The 21,665-nt window shown below is 41.6% G+C and overlaps 1 protein-coding gene across 1 annotated transcript in view; it reads right to left on the minus strand.

Annotated features, from left to right (window-relative positions):
• Window positions 1-4,107: 4,107 nt before the first annotated feature.
• LOC131684845 (dentin sialophosphoprotein) overlaps window positions 4,108-21,665 on the minus strand; it is a 108,694-nt gene continuing 91,136 nt past the window's right edge. Inside the window, exons 4-8 of the mRNA XM_058968058.1 lie at window positions 16,644-17,193; window positions 5,280-6,315; window positions 5,027-5,216; window positions 4,714-4,950; window positions 4,108-4,649 (exon numbers count right to left, since the gene is read on the minus strand). Coding sequence (XP_058824041.1) covers window positions 4,600-4,649; window positions 4,714-4,950; window positions 5,027-5,216; window positions 5,280-6,315; window positions 16,644-17,193 — 2,063 coding nt within the window. The 3' untranslated portion in view covers window positions 4,108-4,599. The remainder of the gene's footprint in view (window positions 4,650-4,713; window positions 4,951-5,026; window positions 5,217-5,279; window positions 6,316-16,643; window positions 17,194-21,665) is intronic.

A 21,665-nucleotide genomic window follows, 5' to 3' on the forward strand; every position in this document is an offset into this window, starting at 1 on the left:
CGACCGGCAGAAAAATAAAATAAAATAACTATATTATGGTAACGATAGTCCTTGTGTCCTCATGCACAAAAATTTGGTCACATAAAAAAAAAAAAATTCCCGGTTGGAAATTTTACATAGTACCAGGCATTTGGTTCTTATACCAAAAGATGGTTTCAGTTCACATTACTCATCGGCAAACAGAACCTCTGTGCTTACTACCAAGAAATCGCTAAGCAATAGCCAACGTTGTAATAGGACTGATAACTGACATTCAAGTAAAATTTTCAACTTGTGTAAGAAATTGAACTGTCGCTTTGAAATGACAACAGTACACGGATACGAAAAACTACCAAAAGTTTAGCTCTTTTGGCTCAATCTCGGGGTATTGTGGAATAAGGTAAAATTAGTTAAACCATGTTGAAGGTAGTTTCCCTTTAACCACAGCAAAAACCACAACTCATTGAGAGGTTTTTTATACTCAACCTTGAGTTAAATATGCCTAAATTTGAGTTGAATCTACCTAATTTTGAGTATACCTCAAATAACTCAAAAGTACCGTATTCCATGGAAGGCTTCGACTGAGTCGAATCCCTCTCTTTGTTTTTGACAACACTAATAAGTGCGAAAGTGACGCAAAACTCAAAATCAAAGAGAATAGGGAAAGAGACGAATAGTGTGAAGCCAAAAATACCTTATTGAGCAGACCAATCGTGCAATGTAAATAAACATTACTCATGCCTGAGTTGGAGGAGATAAGTATTGTACTTCTATCAAAAAAGAAATTTGAATTTTCGTCAGAATTTAGTTCAATCGTGATTGTAAGGTGCATTCTAGAGTATATGTATGAGTAAAAATAAGCTTTAGAATTATTTCATCTCTTTGTTTCGAAATGCACATCGTTTGATAAACAAATCCATCGATCGACATACGGTTTGTTTTCAAAATATAATAGGAGTCATTTAAAGTGCTGCCTGTAGAAGCGGTTGCCAAAATTCTAGTGTTGAAATCATCATAAAGGGAGTGTTGCCGTTTTGACTGATTTTCACTCTTCGTCTCTTTCACTATTCTCTTTGCTCCAAATTACCTAAATTTAAGTTAAAAGAACTTATTTATTTTCCCGTGTAAGTAGCAACTTGCCACTGGTCGGAACTTCGATCGGCCAGCAATCGCTATACGGGACTTGTATGTAAACTTGGATACAATGGTGACTCACGCATGCGAACCTGTATGCGACGGTGATTTTCAACGTATTTTCATTTAAATGTTTACACAGGTTTTTAGGGAAAGTTTGTTCCAGCTTATATGTTTGTTCTCTGTGGTAATAGCCAGTTGTTTAGCGTCCACGTAAGACTTGCTTAGCGTTCAGGCCAGAGCTTTGTTGTCTCTTGCTGTATGCAGAAGCCGTCTCCACTCCACTCGGTCCAATGCTGCTTGTCGCCAGCATCGCAGTCTTCGAAGGGTCTACAGGTCGTCCTCTATCTGGTCGATCCACCGTGCTCGCTGTGCGCCCCGTCTTCTTGTTCCTGTAGGGTCACCCTCAAGAACCATCTTCACCGGGTCGTCGTCCGACATTCTTACGACGTGTCCAGCCCACCGCAAACTTCCTATTTTTGCGGTATTCGCGATGGTTGGTTCTTCCAGCAGCTGATGCAATTCACCGTTCATTCGCCTGGGCCACGTTCCGTCTTCCATCTGCACGCGACTATAGATGGTACGCAACAACTTTCGTTCGAAAACTCCGCGTTGGTCCTCCACGAGCATAGTCCAGGTCTCGTGGCCGTAGAGGACCACCGGTCTAATCGACGTCTTGTAGATAATCAACTTCATGCGGCGGCGAATTTTGTTCAACTGGAGCGTCCTCCGGAGTCCAAAGTAGGCACGATTTCCCGCCAAGATCCGTCTCTGAATTTCTCTGCTGGTATTGTCGACGGTTTCCATTGAGCCCAAATACACGAATTCGTCGACCATCTCGATTTCGTCACCGTCAATCCGAACTCGGGATGGGAGGTTCACATTGTCGTCTCTAGAACCACTTCCTCTCATGTATTTTGTCTTCGAAACGTTGATGGCAAGTCCAATCCTGCTGGCTTCAGCTTTCAGTCTGATGTACCCCCCGTAACCCTCTTCGAGATTCAAAGGGACTCGTGAGTGTCCCTGATACTCGAACAACGCACATCACCCGATCCATCGTCGCTTTGACTAATCGTGTTAGCTTATCCGGAAAACCGTACTCGTGCATTATCTGCCATAGCTGATCTCGATCGATTGTGTCATACGGCGATTTGAAATCGATGAACAAATGATGTGTCCACACGTTGTATTCGCGGCACTTCTGCCGAACCTGCCGCGAATCGCGAATATTTGGTCTGCGGTGGCGCGGGAACCCATGAATCCCGGGGCGACATTATGGAACCATTTCGAATCGACTTTTTCAAGCAAGCTTGCATACAATAAACCTTTCGTTTCGAGATGCGCAATGTCACCCCCGCTTGGCAGTGCCCCAAGAACTCCCTTACAAATGGTGACAATCGGCGGCAAAGAATTTGGGAGAGGACCTTGTAGGCGGCGCTAAGTAGTGTGTTTTTGTAGAATTTGGCAAACGACACCCTCCATCAGCTCCTCCGAAAGAATCTCCTCCTCCCAAATTTTGGCGAATGCCCAGTGCAGCGCTCTAGCCAGTGTTTCACCCTCGTATTTTAATAGCTCGCTGGGTCGTTAATCTACACCGGCAGCTTTGTTTTTCAGCCGACCGATCTCCTCCTTGACTTCTTGGAGATGAGGGGCCGGCAGCCTATCGTCTTCTGCGCGTGCTCCAAGATCCGTTGCCATACCGCCTTCGTCCTCTGCTGCTTCACCATTGAAGTGCTCGTCATAGTACAGCTTCCACCTCTCAATCTCCTCACACTCGTTCGTAAGAAGCTTGCCGTTTAAGTCTCTGCACATATCGGATTGCGAAACGTAGCCTTTGCGCGACCTGTTCAACGTCTAGTTGAACTTTCGAGTGTCGTTTACGCGGTACAGTTGTTCCATCGCTTCGCGATTTCTTTTCTCCTGTTGGTGCTTCTTTCTCGGGAGGACCAAGGTTTGCCTGTTCCGTGCTTGTTTGTATCGCTCCACGTTCTGTCTCGTTCTGTGCTGCAGTATCCTCGCCCGTGCTGCATTGTTCTCCTCAATGAACCGCTTACATTCGTCAATAAACCAGTCGTTTCCTCGATTAAATTCTTTCTGGCTGAGAAGCCAAAAAAAAATGTTTTAAAATTGTTCAACACTGGTCCATCGAGTGATGTCTGTTTAACAGTTATTTGGACTTTGTCCAAAGTTCACTCACATCCCCTCGTTGAGTCGGATTAGAGAGGTGTAGAATTTCACTACCCGGTTAACCACAAAAAAAATCCAAAAGCACCAGCCTCTTTCGCTGTGGAAGACAAGCCGAACGAGAATTAGGCTTTTTCATAGCCAACAGGTGAATGAAAGTGAATGAGCATTAACCCTTTCATGCCCAACTTTTTTCTAGTGCATGTAGGATTTCAAAACAATTTTTCCTTGAAAACGGTGAGATCAAGATACACGAAAGGGCTTTTTTTCATAAAGATAGGGTCTTCCCTTGCAGTGCTAGAAGCTACTCAATTTTTACCTTCCTATGCATAATACAATTCTCCAAGAATATTTACAATAGTCCAATTGCATGGAAAACGTAGCCAGTCGTAGACAGTCTAAATTGATAAATTTGATCAGTTTTCAAAAATATTGCACCATAACGAAGATATAAGAAAAATTCATTTTCCGTTGTCAACGTAAACTGTTACTGGCAGCACTGCTCGATCGGAATGCAATCAGTCTAATTGCAATAACTTCAGTTTTATGGCTGATCCTTGTAACTGTTAATGCTCAAATGAAAGGCAATAGTCACATTTATTAGCTTTACTTGTTTTTGCGAGCAAATCTTGCCTCAATCATAAGTTATAGCTGTTTAAAAAGGTTGTTGTCCACAAACAACATGGGCATGAATGGGTTAAAAGCGGCAGCATTTGGGAAGTACATTGCAGCAACTTTCGAAGATTTTTGTTATTTTCTTCAATATGGAAGGATTCGTGTGATTTACCACGTTTTAAAGAAACCAAAATATTCGTCAATCGCAAGAGATTGTGATCCCATTCATTTTAACAATAATTTTTAAGTTATGTTTGTAGTAAAATAACCTTCTCTCCTTCATATTGGGAGTTGTGTACACTAAAAACCTGTAAATAAACTATTATTTATTGGCTTGTACAACTACTTTTCTGATTTATAATAGATCATAAATATATGTATGATTTCTCAATAAACTTGAAGTATCTTATTGTTAGTTTTTTTCATCAAGATCACTTTTATCCTACAAATTGTAGAGCATTTAGATAGTGACCGTTGAAGTCCAATGCTCTGTCTGAATATTAGAACCTTAGATTTGAAAAGTTGCTCTTAATATTGGATAGGAAATATATTTTGATCGGCGGTAGCACAACCCAGCTCACCATGCAGAGCACTCTCTTTCACACGGTGGACTATAATTATATACGTTCACACATTTATGGCAGCCGTCATGAACTAGCTATACAGCCTTTGTATCCTCGCACAACTTTAGCTTTCCCATATTTCATCCCGTTGTTTGGCAGCGAGAAGTTTTCGTTCTACAAAAAAATACAAAGGCATTAATACGGCTGGTGAATAATAAAATAGTGTTACAAGATTCACCCTTAGCTTCCCGTAGAACTCGCCGTTCATTCTCGCGCTCCTCGGGGGCAGTTTTCAGTCGGACACCCAAAGCAGTTGTCACAAGTCTACGGGCCAAGGCAGCACACGTTTCCGGGCGTGGTCGATACGGTTGCAGTGAGCTGGAACACTTCCGGGCCTTGGATCGAGATTCTACCGTCGCTTCCGCCAGAGGTTTCAGTTTAACGAACGTGTGACCATTTGCAAGGACTTCGGCCGCTGAAAAATCACAACGGAATCCGATTGTTATTAATACATACCTAGTTAGCATCTAATGATAATGTTGTACACTTACCGATTTTGGAACTACTGAACACCGCCAGCGCATGAGTGTCGTCCACCCATTTAATGTCGAAACCAGATTCTTTATACTGTGAAAAAAGCATCATGAGATCCTGGGTTTTGAATTCCACCGGAAAATTGGATACTTCCAACACGTGGGGGAATTCTTCTTCATTCAGGGCAGCTTGTTTCGATTGGTATAACTGTGATAGACAAAAAATAAATAAATTGACACATATATTGCCCTCCGATCGTTTTACTATTACCTTATAATCAGACCTAGGAACCTCGATGGCAACTTTCCCCACCGCCGACGTCAGCTCTTCCATAAGTTTTGGATTGAGACAGTCTCCATTATCATCATAAATCGACTCCCAATCATCCTCGTCTGGATTAACTTGCCTTGCTGCCTCAGATTTGCCTTGAATGTTGGCCTGCTCCGGTGAGCACACTTTCTCGGTCGATTCCTGTTCGGCAATCTCCAGCACATCAGAGGTAAAAGTCTGCTTTATAATTCTTCTATTGCTTCGGTTAATCTCCTGAGAAGCTCTTCTAAGTTCCTTTTCATCCCTATCAAGCTTATCTGCAGTAACCGAAGCTTCCGCGCCATTGATGATCAACGGCGCAGTTGTACTCGACTGCTGCTTGGCACTGCGATGCTTGTTTGATTTATTCATATTGTCTACTGCTTTCGGATTTGTACTCCCGTTCACTACTTCAGGCAAAATGCTGCTAGTGGAACGTTCCTTTTTAGGCTCCTTCTTGGTATGGGATTTTGGTGCCAGATCACAGCCTTGAGTAAAGGCGTTTTCACGAGGAGCTTCTTCGGATTTTTGCTTTTTCAGTTTGACAATCTCGTGGTTAATTCCAGTCGTGGATATACCTTTCTCTACACTATGACTACGATTCTTACTTAAGTTTACCGTATTAGAATATTCGCTGCGAATATCAGTCCGGCAATCATTCGAGGGATGACTCCCTATCACAGAATTACTATCGACTGGGGGCGGTTTATCTTTTGCTTTGGATTTATGGTCCTTATCGGTAGAACTATGGGAGCTGCGCTCCTTCTTACTAGCCTTTGGCGGGAAACTCACAGGAAAGATGCAACCAGAAGGTGCTACTGCTGACGCCGGTGGTGAGAGGGCATCTGCTGTAGGACAGAAAGTGTGTATCGTGGAAGCACTGGATTGCAGCTGCTGCTGAGGCGACGCCGTTACCGGCGGAGTTGTTTGACTTCGGCGGGCCCGTGGAATGTAGACGGCACGATCTGGACGTCGTTCCCGGTGCGAACGGGTCGGTCTGGAAGGAGCAATAAAGAAATGGGATCGATGTTTGAATTTTGTTCTGAATCAGATCGTTATTACGAATTAAGATGACAGATAAGGTGTTTTCAGGTTGTTTAGGCTTTAAAAAATGTTCCAATATTATTGATTTCTGCATTTTTTAAGGGATTGCTACAGTCATTTATCTTTCTCCAGACAAAACCAAGGTAAAGACCGTGTAACATCTGGCGGATATAAGTTTCTCAGCCAAGAATCGATCCACAGGGGTCCTGCTCCTTTAGTCAAGAAGTATCTCGTGATATTTCAATAGTAATTCTTCAAAAGGGCTAATGAGACTTTTGTAAACAAACTTATTTCGCTCATTATTCCGCTACCGAGTTGAATTTCATGAAAAATACACATGAATCAACATCTTTATCCTTGGTAGAATCAATTTCAAATGTTTTCTGTGTTGAAATAATAACAAATTAGGAGAAATCAACAAAACAAAAGTTTGTTTACAAATCTTATTAGCCCTATTCGAATGTTGATATGGATTTGTACGGCCGCATAATAAATCATCACCTTCTGAAGATTGCAAAAGGGTTATATCAAACTTGCATATATTCAATGCAGGAACACCGGTGTAGTCGGTGCTACACTGATTCAAACTTGGATGTAATCAGTCTATCTTTTTCTTTGCACTACACCCATGTAGCACCAGGAAAAAACGAAAACGCTATAATTTTTTTGGGTCACTTCAGTATTGCTGGAAATGAATTGGCGGTCGAATTAGCTAAAGCAGGCGCTGCGACACGACTGACTTCGTTGCCAGCTTTACCACTGTCATTTCATTCATTTATTTAGTTCAACATCAATTTCATGATAACACTGAATCCACAATTTGCCTCAACAATACTCGATTTGTAGCTGCAGCTCTCCAACGTCGGTTACGCCCAACACTAGCCAAATCACGTTCCACCTGGTCCGCCCATCGTGCTCTCTGCGCTCCTCGCCTTCTTGTACCAACCGGATCATTACCGAACACCATCTTTGCAGGATTGTTGTACGGCATTCTTGCAACATGCCCTGCCCAAGGATCCAGCTTTGGCCACCTTTTGGATACTGGGTTCGCCATAGAGTGCAGCGAGTTCATCCTTCGCCGCCACACACCGTTCTCCTGCACACCGCCGAAGATCGTCCTTAGCACCCGTCGCTCGAAAACTCTTAGCGCTTGCAGGTCCTTCTCGAGCATGGTCCAAGTCTCGTGCCCGTAGAGAACCACCGGTCTTATAAGCGTTTTGTACATGGTGCATTTGGTGAATCTTTCTTGACCGCGGTTTCTTCTGGAGCCCATAGTAGGCCCGACTTCCATTGATGATGCGTCTTCGGCTCACGTTATTGTCAGCCGTTAATAAGGATCCTAGGTAGACAAAATCCTCCACTACCTCGAAGGTGTCCCCGTCGGTCGTAACGCTGTTTCCTAGCCGGACCACCAGTCCGACCCTCGCTGCTTCGCGTTTCAGGCGGGTGTACAGGTCTGCCACCGTTCCAAATGTTCGGGCGATAATGTCCATGTCGTTCGCGAAGCATACAAATTGGCCGGATTTCATGAAGATCGTGCCCCGGCTGTTGAGCCCGGCTCGTCGCATCACCCCTTCCAGAGCGGTGTCGAGTAGTAGACACGAGAGTCCATCACCTTGTCTCAGTCCCCGTGGAGATTCGAATGGACTGGAAAGTTCACCCGAAATCCTTACGCTGTTTTGTACACCGTCCATCGTTGCTTTGATCAGTCGAGTCAGCTTCCCGGGAAAGCTGTTTTCGTCCATGATTTTCCATAGCTCTACGCGGTCGATACTGTCGTATGCTGCCTTGAAGTCGATGAACAGGTGATGCGTTGGGACCTGGTATTCACGGCATTTCTGGAGGATTTGCCGTACGGTGAAGATCTGGTCCGTTGTCGACCGGCCATCGATGAAGCCGGCTTGATAACTTCCCACGAACTCATTTACTTTAGGTGATAGACGACGGAAGATGATCTGGGATAGCACTTTGTAGGCGGCATTCCAAATGGTGATCGCTCGGCAGTTCGCACACTCCAAATAATCGCCTTTCTTGTGAATGGGGCAGATCACCCCTTCTTTCCACTCCTCCGGTAGCTGTTCGGTTTGCAGATCCTGACTACTAATCGGTGCAGGCAAGTTGCCAACTTTTCCGGGCCCAACTTGATGAGTTCTGCTGCGATACCATCTTTGCCAGCTGCTTTGTTGTTCTTGAGCTGTTGGATGGAATCCTTAACTTCCCTCAACGCGGGAGTTGGTTCATTCCCGTCCTCAACTGCACTGACATAGTCAAATCCTCCGTTGCCTTGGTCATCTGTACCTACATTCTCCTCGCCGTTCAGGTGCTTATCGAAGTGCTGCTTCCACCTTTCAATCACCTCACGGTTGTCCGTCAGCAGGCTCCCGTCCTTATCCCTACATATTTCGGCTTGCGACACGAAGCCTTTGCGGGATGCGTTGAGCTTCTGGTAGAACTTCCATGTATCTTGTGAACGACACAGCAGTTCCATTTCCTCGCACTCCGCTTCTTCCAGGCGGCGTTTTTTCTCCCGGAAAAGGCGCGTCTGCTGCTTCCGCTTCTGTTTGTATCGTTCCACATTCTGTCGGGTTCCATGCTGCAGCTGCATTCTTCTCCTCCAAAACCGCTCTGCACTCCTCGTCGAACCAATCGTTCCGTCGTCTCCGTTCCTCGTACCCGACAATGTCCTCAGCTACGTTGTTGATGACTGCTTTTACTGTTCTCCAGCAGTCCTCTAGAGAGGCCACGTCGAGCTCTGTCTCGTCCGGCAACGCTGCCTCGAGGTGCTGCGCGTATGCAGTGGCGACATCTGGTTGCTTCAGTCGCTCCTGATCGTACCGAGGCGGCCGTCGGTACCGTATATGATTAATGACGGATAGTTTTGGGCGCAATTTAACCATCACCAGGTAGTGGTCAGAGTCGATGCTAGCGCCACGATAGGTCCTGACGTCGATAATGTCGGAGAAGTGCCGTCCATCGATCAGGACGTGGTCGATTTGAGATTCCGTCTGTAGCGGCGATTTCCAGGTGTAACGATAAGGGAGGCTGTACTGGAAGAAGGTGCTACGAATGGCCAATGAGCCAATGAGTCGAAGGCTGTTCTCATTCGTCAGCTGGTGAGCGCTGAACTTTACCATCGTCGGTCTGAATTTCTCCTCCTGGGCTACCTGAGCGTTTAAGTCCCCAATGATGATCTTGACGTCGTGGCTTGGGCAGCGGTCGCATTCTCGTTCGAGCTGTGCGTAGAAACCGTCTTTATCATCATCGGTGCTTCCGGAGTAAGGGCTGTGCGCGTTTATTATGCTGATGTTGAAGAAACGGCCCTTGATCCTCAACCTGCTTACCACTGTCAATTGGGTGAATAAAGCGCGAGATTAGCTCTTGGGCTGCATCCGAACATGTCAACCATTGGCACAGCTGGCAAACTTGCGTTCAAGCAAAAACTTTTCCATGGGATGTGAGACCGTAAATGTCAAAGAATTTGTTGCATTGTTCCAAGCATAATAACAGTATTTTAGTCAGGGCACTGACTGGACATTGCAAGCCCAATTGTCAAATGACTACTATTCAGCGTGCTGATTAATATTCGTGTCATCTTTGGCGAGGAACCGAGAAATGTCACTCACTAAACACTGTTTAAGGCCAATTGCAGTGGGCCATGATTCTGATTTTGATATTGAGTGTACGGTTCAGATGTGCGGGCGTAGGGCCTTTACTATCACGCGAGAATGAGCGTTTGTTTGTGCGCGCTTGAGAGCGCGTTAATCAGATTATACGTGTTATAGCGTTCACTTAATTATGGGGGCGTTTTTGTATTTATGAAAACTTGGGCGTAGTTGTGCGTGGATGATCGCGATTACATAATCGCGACGGGCACGGGCGTTTGTAAGCTAAGCGGTTTGGCCGGTGGGCGTTTGTAAGTCACATGTGCTAGAGTGAATGTAACTTCGCGTGAACAAAATTCGATTTTATAACCGTGTGTCCATTCGCATATTCGCGCGTGGCCTTGGATGATCGCACGTGAACCGTGAATCTAATACTTAATTTTCGGTGTATGGCTCCGATGCTAGAAGAAAGTGAGTTCTTCCATATCACTAGAGTTCCCGGCCATGTCGTCATGGAAAGTGTTGTCTAGTCCTAGTGGATATGAGCGTTATTTTATGATTGGTTCAACTGAATGTTTGGATCTAAGATGCTTGGACGGAGGGTAAACATTTCCGGATGATCGCGCGAAAACAGGCGTTTGGGGGTTCGCATTAGAGACCTCGTTTGTGACTTCGTAAGTGCTAAAACGTTCACCTTATTACCGGAGTATTATTAACAAGGCGCGATCGAAGGCGTAGGTGTGCATGGATGATCGCGAAGGGCTTAAGCGTTCGTATGTTAATGTGGTTGTTGCGTGTTCTCGTTTGAGTATGACTTCGCGTGTAAAAATTCGCTTTTGTAATTATGCGGGCATTGGCATATTCGCGTGTTCTTGAATGATCGCGCGCAAACCGTGTATCTGATGCTTAATTTTTAGTGTATTGTTTAGATGCTACAAAAGGGAAAGTTTCCCTATTTCACTAGAATTCCCCGTCATGTAGCCATGAAACGTGTTGTCTAGTGAATATGAGCGTCATTTTTTTAATGGTCCAGCTGAACGCATGGACCTAGGCCTCTAGGACCGAAGGGAGAGATTTCCGAACAAAACCGATTCATGATCGCGCGAGCGGTGGAGCAAGGCTTGAGACCGCTTTTGTAATTTTTTAGGTGCTAAAATGTTTATTTAATAACCGGTTTGTTGTAGTGTTGACGAGATCGCGGGCGTGAGCACAGTATGTAAAATAATTAGACACCACCACTCTTTTCTTTTTTGACTTTTTAAAAACTTCTGTATGATAGAAAAAACAACATTTTATTTTTTCTTGGATGTTTTGTAAACTGTCCTGATTTCATAATAATTTCATATAATACAACTAACCCTTTTTTAACAAAAATACTGGAACGATAAAGGGGTGTCTTTATTTTTTTTACATACTGTATGTATGGCTGATTGTAATTGCATGTACCGGTTTGTGAACAGGTTATCGCGCCGGCCACGAGCGGTTGTACATTTGTAATGAGCGATATTGTGAGTGTATAGTAGACTGCCCAGAGAAATAATGGATTTTGGAAAACTGAATCGGCCCACTCCTGAGTCGATTCTAGGGTTGTGGTACCGGTAATACCGACCCATTTTTGGTACCGTAATACCGGTACTGAACAAAAGCCAGTACCGGTATTTTCGGTACCATGCATTTTTTATGAAAATTATGTGGACTCTCTAGGGGGGCCTGTTTCAAAATATCGGTATGCAAGATGACTTTTAATTATATTAATTACCTTCTAGATAGATTGTTGAGCAAACCTTTGTGGGAGAATGAGGTGGAGCCATCATCATAATAATTCTAGAAGCTTTATAGATATAGATTTAAGAGCAAATCAAATACAGTCATGACTTTGACCTTAGTCTTATTACGCGCCGCCCAGTGAATAATGGAAACCAATCAGAATGTCGCTAATAAAAAAAATCATAGCAAATTTTTACGTCTCTTACGCTAGATGGGAATATTTTGAAATGCACTACAAGATCATTAAAATTTAATTTCGACAAAAATATGGTCAAAGTCATGTCTGTATTTGTTTTGCTCTTAAACCTTTATCTATAAAAGAACGAACAGCGATTTAGTAACTAACAATTTCTGCAAGACTCCATAGTTTACAGGAAAGCAAGGAGCCTTGGGATGCATTAGAGAATAATAGGCAAACGACATAAAGGTCGAAACCAATTTACAGAAAAGCAAGAGAGAAAATGCGAGCAACCAGGTCGGATTTACTGCCATTCTCGCTTTGATTTACTAATGTTGATAGGATTTCTTACATTTACCATCTGTTGAAGTCAATGAAAGTCGCACCGCTTAGCAGTTATTGATTTCAAAGTGGCCTAGATTTCGAAATAAAAGAACGTACCGCATACGACAAACATCTTCTGCTGAAATGAGTCAAATTTCACTTTGAAGCTTTTTTCGAATTTTTTAAAAAAATATTCGAGCACCGGTACTTTACCGGTACTACCGGTTCTGAGGGCTTCAGTACCGTAGTACCGGTTCTCGCCAAAAAGAGTCGGTACTGCGAACCCTAGTCGATTCCTAGTCCCACCAAGAGTACCTGCTCCAAATTTGAAACAAATCGGACAAGTCTAGCTACCGGACCAACGTGCCTGAAATTTACGTGGGATTTTTCGACGATTTACATAAAGAAATTCCACTATCTCGAATTTTCGCCGCTAGGTGGCACTGTATGCAACGTATTATCACTGTGCGTGAAAATAAGAAAGATAATTTGATTGTCTACAACTTTGTCGAAGACTGCTAATCAATCCGGCTTTGTTAAGGTGAAGATATGCGGAAGCCACGTTGCTAGGCACCAACTCGCTTGTTTACATTAGGAAAAACTGAAATCTGAAGTGAAAATTCAAACGCACAAATGAGAGTTTTCGAACATTTTCCTTTGGTCATCTGCACATTGGCAGAAAATTTGAAGTTTTGTTAGTAAACGATTAAAGTTTCGCGAGTGTTTTTGCAGTGGTGTGTGAAAAAAGTGCATTTGAAAAGGTGCAATGAAAACGAGAAGAAGTGTTTCGAAAAGAAACCCCAAGTGAAGAGGGGCGATATTTTCGCACAAAATAGGAGCTACAGATGGCATTCCGTCAAAAACTCGGATTGATTGTATAGGAAAATATTCTAGCTTCCTTAAGTAGCAGTTTCGTGGCACACCAGCAAGGTTAGTGTGTTGAAAAACGTATTTTTATATTTGCTCATGTCAGATACATGGTTAGGCAGGGGAGAGGAGTGTGTGTGGCGCAGCAGCTATGTTGTGGCTCGCATGTATAATGTCCTTAAAAGAAGTTATTAAACTTTTAGCGAAGTGATGCCTGAGTCAGTTTTGCATGGGGCCTAGCAGTGCATGGTTGTGTATCAGTACTCGATTCTCACGAACTATGCTTTTGTGAAATAATGGTTAGCTGAATAGTATGTTCAAAAGAATTGTAGTACATAATGCGAGGTATGTTTTGGTTAGAAAATTTTAGTTCCATCTGTGACTGCATAGAGGGCGCCAGCACTATTTTTTATAGAAGACAGGTAGAGTATCGAGATGTTCGGAAGAATTACTGGAAAATGGCTGTTCTACAAGGCAGGCACCTAATTTCTATCTCTCTCCGTTGAAAAGTTAATGTTAGCGCCTTCTATGCGATTACAGGTGGAACTAAACTTTTTAACCAAAATATGACTCGTATTATTTACTATAATTTTTCTGAACATACAATTCAGCTAAATCTACCCATTATTTCACAAAAATGTACAGTTCGTGAGAATCGAGTACTGATACACAACCATGCACTGCTAGGCCCCATGCAAAACTGACTCAAACATCACTTCGTTAAATGTTTAATAACTTCTTTCAAAATGGCCGGATGGACTAGCAGTCTTCGACAAAGTTGTAGACAATTAAATTATCTTTCTTATTTTCACTTATAATGATAATATGATGCATGCAGAGTAACCTAGAGGCGAAAATGTGAGCTTGCAGGTTTTCTCCATATAAATTGTCGAAAAATTCCATGCAAACTTCAGGCTCGTTGGTCCGGTTTGCTTCAAATTTGGAGCAAATACTCCTGGTGGGATTTGGAATCGACTCAGGGGTGGACCGATAGGGGTCATTTTTTTCTTGTCACTCTAGTTTATACAGGAGGATATTCAATTTATTATGTTAGTATGAATCTAATTTAAGATACAGTAATAAAAGGAATAATAATATGACGAATAAAGAAAAAAAGAAAAGAAATTATGTACAAATTGATCGATATTATTGAAGTAGAACACTTCTATCGTTTCAATATAGGGATCCCGTTTCAAAATTTTCTGCCGTTTCAAAATTTTCTGTTGTAAGCGTAGCAGCTGCTGCGTTTCATGTCAGCTCGCATTCTTTGGTGGTAGGTAAAACATTCCATGACTGCCACCAGGCGCTGATAGCAATTTCATTCTTATGATGCACTGGCGTGCCAGTTTCATGTATACAAAGAAGATACAGTGATGATTTCTTTTGGAGCTGAATAAATGGATTGGTGGTGGGGTGGTTAGGTGCGAGAGAACCGCGCTCTCTTGCTCTTTAAATTGTGTGTGGTGTCAGGTGCGTGTACAGATAAATTCTACAAGGTGCGCGGTCTAGTTTGCACTGCGGTGTATACATTGAAGTGTGAACTGGCGTGTGTTCGTTTCCTTCTGGCAAGCGGTAGTGCAGGCGCGATTGATGATTAGATAAGCACTGGTTGTTTCGTTGTATAAAGGAGATTGTGATGGTTTAATGGATGCTGATATTATGATTTTCTGTTGATGATTTAATACGAGTTACTTCGCAAAGCTTATTTACGAGTCTGTAGAGCTTTTGTACACTACCTCGGGAAACTTAAAATACACGTTTCTCAGGGCAAACTGGGAAAAAGTTTTACGTATCATCAATGCTTAAACACAGTTAAATAACAATTTGAAAAACCAGATTAATTGTATAACAGGATATTTACATCCACATTAACATCGGCTTAGTTTATATGCGGTTAGATGAAGCAAAATGCATTTTACTTATTTTGGTTTCGAATATCGCGGCTGGACCAGTGAAAAGTTTCACTAAAAGTAATTTCCTGATACTATATTCGTTGACACATGTGACACATAAAAAAAATAAAATAAAATGGATATTGCGATATTTCCACTCTAAGAAATCTGTTATATTATTTAGGAAAAGTTGGGGTAAAATGCGCCCTCAAGGAAATATGATCATAGCATAGCTATAGAACATTAATTGGGAGAATTTAATAAATATCATTCAACCACCGTTTTCCCCTGTAATCGCAATCATAACGCTTTGCAACAACAAGGGGGCATAATTCACTTTAATAACGGGACAGAAAGCTCGTTCGACAAACGCGTAATTTTGTTTTTCGTAGGGAATTCACAAAAGTGTAGCTTCAAATCGCCTTAGGTTATGCAATTATTAGGTTTTCAGAACATTTTTTCCGTTTTAGTTTAGAAGGAGCGCATACCGATTGCCGTAAAAATTTATGCATAGTAGGCATTTGTTATGGAGCGCTACGAGGAAGGAGGGGGGGGGGGGTCGAGAATCGCCGAAAAAAGCTACGTCATTTGTGTACGGCCCCTAATAGCGATTCTCTGCTGCTGCTAATTGAATTGTTTCACTCGCATTAAATGCTCTTGTCAGGGTTATCATATGAGGATAAATATGTTCGAATATTTTAGATTTCGATATATGTGTACCTAGAGGTGTGCGCCGATAACTGATTTTAATACAACCTATCAGAAAATAGTCAAAATTGTAGCGTTCGCATTAACAGCCTCTTTTTACCCTTAAATGTGTGATGTAATTTTTGAATGGCCTTACCAAAGTTTAATTATCGTTTTTTGAAAATATGTTTTTTCATGCAAGCGACATCATGTGACAAATGGTTATCCTTGGATTGGATAGCGTTTGCTTTATAGATTCGAATGACTTTGTCCGCGGAAAATTGCGGACTGAAGTGTCATTTCATACCAAAATGTTGCTTTTTTGGCAATAAAACTTTCGATAACTCCACAGATATAAGAGATATAAATAAGCTTGCATTACAAAAATAGTGTATTTTCTTAAGCCGGATAAAATCTTATAACATTTTGAAATTCTAAAAAATCACCCGAACAAGTTATTTTGAAAAAAGTGATTTTCAAGGGTGTATCATAGAAATCTCCACAAATGGCTATTAAATCCAAAAGATTATGTACATAGTCTTTCAGAAAAGTTGTTTCTTATTATATTTCCAACAACTTTGATGAATACAGTTTTTTATTTCCATAAATGACCAAACAAACATTTGCTTCTCAGCTTTAGGGGGATTAATCACTAAATTAATACGTTAATAAGATGGGGAAATTTTTATATACAAACTTTGCTGAAGAAACTATAGCTCAAAAATCGTTTTTTCGTGGTCACTTTCGATCACATTTTTGCCATTTCGAAACATTGTGCACAGGTGGCATGGAGATATACCTAAATCTATAGGTCTCAAGATATTCAGAGCGGGAAATGGTCCTATGCTTTTTTCAACAACAAAAAATATCCTACGACAAAGCATGTTTTCGGATTTTCTAGATGGTATTCCTCAACAATAATAGTTTTCCTTTCAATACCATAAATAGACATCATCTCACTCACCTAGTGCTGCTCGCGCTCTGATTCCCTTGACTAGTGGCCGCGGCGTTAACTACTTGCTGGTGTTGCTGTTGCGGCTCGGTATTACTATTATTATTGTTATTGTTACTATCTGCTATCTGCAATCGCGTTGCATCAGAGGCATCTGTTGTCGGATTATTACCGCTTATCACCAATTTGAGCGATTCACCGACGCCACACTGTGCACAGTCACAGTCTTCCTCAGTCCTAGTGGGGTGGTAGCTATTTTTACCGGTATCGGCTCCGGTACCGGGTCCGTCACTGGGAAAACTTGATCCACTGGACGCACCGTTATCGCTTGTTATTGGCGGAAAAGGCTTTGCTGGAGCTGTCGCGGCTGATGCAACCGTCACATACTGTTTATGATCTTGCGAAGAGAGAGGGCTGTAATCGTTGGGGTGTTCACAGGCAGCCGGCGGGGCAAGTTGAATTGCACTCCCCGAGAGTTTTAAAGCTTTCCGGACGGCCGGAGGACGATAGATTCCGACTGAGGATAGCTTACTATTGGCGGTGGTTGACACCAGCGATGGAACTGCAAGAGCGAGAAGAAATAAAATAGAAGCCGTTATTATCTTGGTATGTGACTGGTCAATGATCGTGTGGCCCATGGAGGGGTGTTCACTTGATATGCAAATAATCTGCGGCTGTTAACATACGTAATGAAGTTGCATTACAACATATTATCACACGGACTTGTTTCCACAGGGCATTTTATATTGTCTGTCTGGAAGGCAGTAATTATAACATTCACCAATATAATTAAATTATGAAAAAAAGATTTGCTACTTCATGAAATGTGGAACTTTACAAAAGTAGTAGATATAAAAGCCAAAACTAGAAAGTCTCATTTGCACATCTGTTTTTGCCTTTAGGATCAATCAACTGATATTGTATTTTCCACGCGGTTGATAAATACACATTGTACTGTGCTATATTTCTCCTTAGTGGAGAACAATTTAGATAAAAACTATTTTTCTCCATCAAGGAGAAAATAGTTTAAAACCATCTTTGCGCGTCGAGAGCACAAAACCTATAACTAAATTAGTTATGGAATTTGCGTTTCGACTTCGCTTCATCAGAATCTGACAGTAACTTAGTGACAGCTCTAAGCTAACGCCGGATTGACGCTAGCTCCAAAAACGGAGACACAATTTGTGTTCCTGGGCAAACCCCTATTCAAGCGTGATGTCCCGCAAGAAAAGGAGCTCATAAGCTTATGAGAACTATTGAATGTTTCCGATTTTGGAGCTAGCGTCACTCCAACGCTAGCTTAGTCCTGTCACTAAGTTAATGTCGGATTCTGATGAGACGAAATCGAAACGCAAATTCCATAACTATTTTTCGCATCGTTATTTACTGTTGCTATTTACTAGGGGTTTCTGTCAACATCGAAAAGCAATGGTCTGTACTTTCGAAAGCTTTGAATTTGTTTACGGCAAAAAAAATGTTGTAAAAAAATGCTTCTAAAAACTATAAATCCCAATTAGCTATTTATCGACTGGGAAATTAAAGATGTACAGAACTCAGCAGATGTATCCACTGTACCCCAGTCCCTTGTTATTATTCTATCACAATGCAACTGTTTTGTTGTATTTCGAGAAAAATGCAGCACCATGATTTATTCTTTCTGTCATTAAATTTACTCCAATACAACCCCTCAATCTACGAAATACTACGATCGCGAAACAACCAACTGATCACATTGCCAACATGCGCCCAATTGGCAAACGTGTGGTTTTGCAACCGTCCACCACCCGAAGGCCAATGCACAATGCACCGCCGATCAGATGCCGCCTGGAGTTACCACTCACTCGGCGCAAACGAACGCCCGCTGTATTGTGTATAGGATATTAAAAACCACCAGGCGACTGACTCATATTGCAAAAGATTCCCAATACCGTACGAGTGGCATCATAGACCCGCTGAACTGATCGTGTGGCACGCGAAGCGCAAAGAAGAAACCGAAAAATGTTTGGCTTTAAGGTCAATACACTCAGGTTTTTTTTACGCGGGGGATACGAGCCGCGTAAATGAAAACCGCGTAAATGAAAACCGCGTAAATTTCAAAATCCGCGTAAATGAAAACCGCGTAAATTTCAAAATCCGCGTAAATGAAAACCGCGTAAATTTCAAAATCCGCGTAAATGAAAACCGCGTAAATTTCAAAATCCGCGTAAATGAAGACCACTTAAATTTAAGAATCCGCGATAAAGGGAACCTCATTGATGGATACCGCGTAAATTCCAAAATCCGCGTAAATGAAAACCGCGTAAATTTCAAAAACCGCGTAAATGAAAACCGCGTAAATTTCAAAATCCGCGTAAATGAAAACCGCGTAAATTTCAAAATCCGCGTAAATGAAAACCGCGTAAATTTCAAAATCCGCGTAAATGAAAACCGCGTAAATTTCAAAATCCGCGTAAATGAAAACCGCGTAAATTTCAAAATCCGCGTAAATGAAGACCACTTAAATTTAAGAATCCGCGATAAAGGGAACCTCATTGATGGATACCGCGTAAATTCCAAAATCCGCGTAAATGAAAACCGCGTAAATTTCAAAAACCGCGTAAATGAAAACCGCGTAAATTTCAAAATCCGCGTAAATGAAAACCGCGTAAATTTCAAAATCCGCGTAAATGAAAACCGCGTAAATTTCAAAATCCGCGTAAAAAAAAACCGCGTAAAAAATACCGCGCAAAAAAACCGCGTAAAAAAAAATTTGAGTGTATTTAAATATGTATGTATAATAAATCCAACGTTCGCCGCCCGGCAAGCACGACACAATGCACGAAAGCCGCGATCGGTCAAAGTGAGCGGCTCCGGGAGTGCAGCTGAGCACGTAAAAATGTTGGTCGTTGAACGCCAACGATGTGGGTTATGTTTTTGTTTTGCTATCTACCTGCCTGGTCTCGGGTTTCGACAGCTCGAGGGGATGGTACTGATCGACCGGCTTGTCGTTGTAACTTTTGCTATCAAGTTCAACCGCGGAACGGTGGATGATCTGCATAGCGATAATTTGCTGGGTGGAAATTCACGACACAACAACGTCATAAATAGCGTGTAGCGTAATGCCAGATACGCCTGATGAATGTAGATCAAGTTCAACTTCTTTGATGGCTCGCGGCAGTGCATCCACTCGTAAAAGGAGGCTCGCGTTGTAATGTACAGAGACGGATACCATTTTTTATTATTTTTTTTAAAGATGATGAAAAAAGTGCGCGCGAAGATTCTTTTCCTAGTAATTTCAGAATTTTCAGCGCAGTTTTTCAAAGATCGCTTGCTCCATGAGTGTGGTCAAGATCACCGACAAACTGACATGACACTGTATTTTCAAATTTGGCAAGATATTATTAGAGAGTCGACGCAAAATTTTGTAACTCGTACTGTCAAACGGACGTTCGTTTGACAGTACGAGTTACGAAATTTTCAGTCAACTCTCTAATAATCATCGAAGTTACTCTATGTAACTAGAGTTCCGCCAGTAGAAGTTTGGACAAGAAAAAATAGACAACCATAGTTTCAAGGCACTTGGCTCAAAGAAATTGGGCTATACTTGAAATAGTTAAAGGAAACTATAACCTTAGAAATATATGTTCTAGTTTTGTTGAACATTTGATAAACAGCTGAATAAATTTTGTAAACATATATATATATATATATATATATATATATATATATATATATATATATATATATATATATATATATATATATATATATATATATATATATATATATATATATATATATATATATATATAAACAATATTTGACAAAATATGAGGTAAATCAGGGCAAATGGCATACACTGCATTTTCGGCGAAAGATGTACAGTTCGATCGTAAATGGTTTCATTCTCGGAAATGAAATAGTTTATTAATCAATGTGATAATAAATCCCGGAGTTGTTGTAACGGCATTTAATTAGCAAGACACTGGAAGATGAAGTATATTTTTCAATATTATGAGTACTCAAGGGAGAGCAAGGATGTGAGGGAAGAAAGTTTAGAAAAGCGTGGAATAGGGTCATTTGAGCAAGCTTAGTTTCCCGGCGACTTAACCTTTTGCATGCTACCGCGGGAGTTAGGATCTTTTGGCATTAGAATACAAATCACCTGAGTCTGCGGCATGTCCGGACGAGCGTAAAGTAACTTGTTACTTCATGCTATCGGAACCGACTTGAAGTTGATTCAATTTTTTCGATTCACTTTTCATGAAGTCAACCAGAGAACAAAGCCAGTCAATACCGCAATATTGCCCGTGGTTTTCCAAAGGAGACACGACGATTATTTTTCGTCGCAGCAAGATTCGCAGCGCTATTCGGCGCAAGATTCGTCGCAATGTATTTCTTATGGGAGGACACTTTAATAAAAGATGGTGCAATTTTGTGTAAAAACATACGAAAACCTGAAACTTTAGAAGCACGATGCTCCGCTCATTTGAATTCGAAAAACTTCTGCTGGTTTGAATATGTCGTGTCCAGACTTTTACTAGAGGACATTAGTGTTCTTTTACGAAAGACACGTTAAGTAATGATGTGTAACTCATTATACAGATGGAGCTACTGCTCCGAGTCTAAATTATTTGCCAAAAATTTTCACTGAAATCATTCTAGTTGTCATGTCAGTTTGTCGGTGGTCAAGATGTCGACGGTACTGGAATTTTTATCCTTGCGGTCGGTTGCCACACTTTTTTGCATTTGGATCTAGCGTTTTGTATAGTTGTGTCAATTCCAGTATGTGCGGTTTTTGTTGGTCATGAGAAAATTTTGTTCTTCAGTCTTCGACTTCAAATCGCTAGCCTAGCAAGACATGTTTCTTTAAAAATTTCTGTTTTTCTGAACACTCTTCTGTACGAAACAATATTTTGTCCTGGAACCTACGAAAAATTGACGTATTCTACCTACCTATTACGAAATTGTTATACAGCTTTATTCACTGTTTTTTGCCTTGCTCAAAGAAAGAAAGGCTATGCAATCACTGCAAAATCGACTTTTTAACCGAGG

The sequence above is a fragment of the Topomyia yanbarensis genome, chromosome 2 (genome assembly GCF_030247195.1).
Source record: "Topomyia yanbarensis strain Yona2022 chromosome 2, ASM3024719v1, whole genome shotgun sequence".
NCBI classification, from domain to species: domain Eukaryota; kingdom Metazoa; phylum Arthropoda; class Insecta; order Diptera; family Culicidae; genus Topomyia; species Topomyia yanbarensis.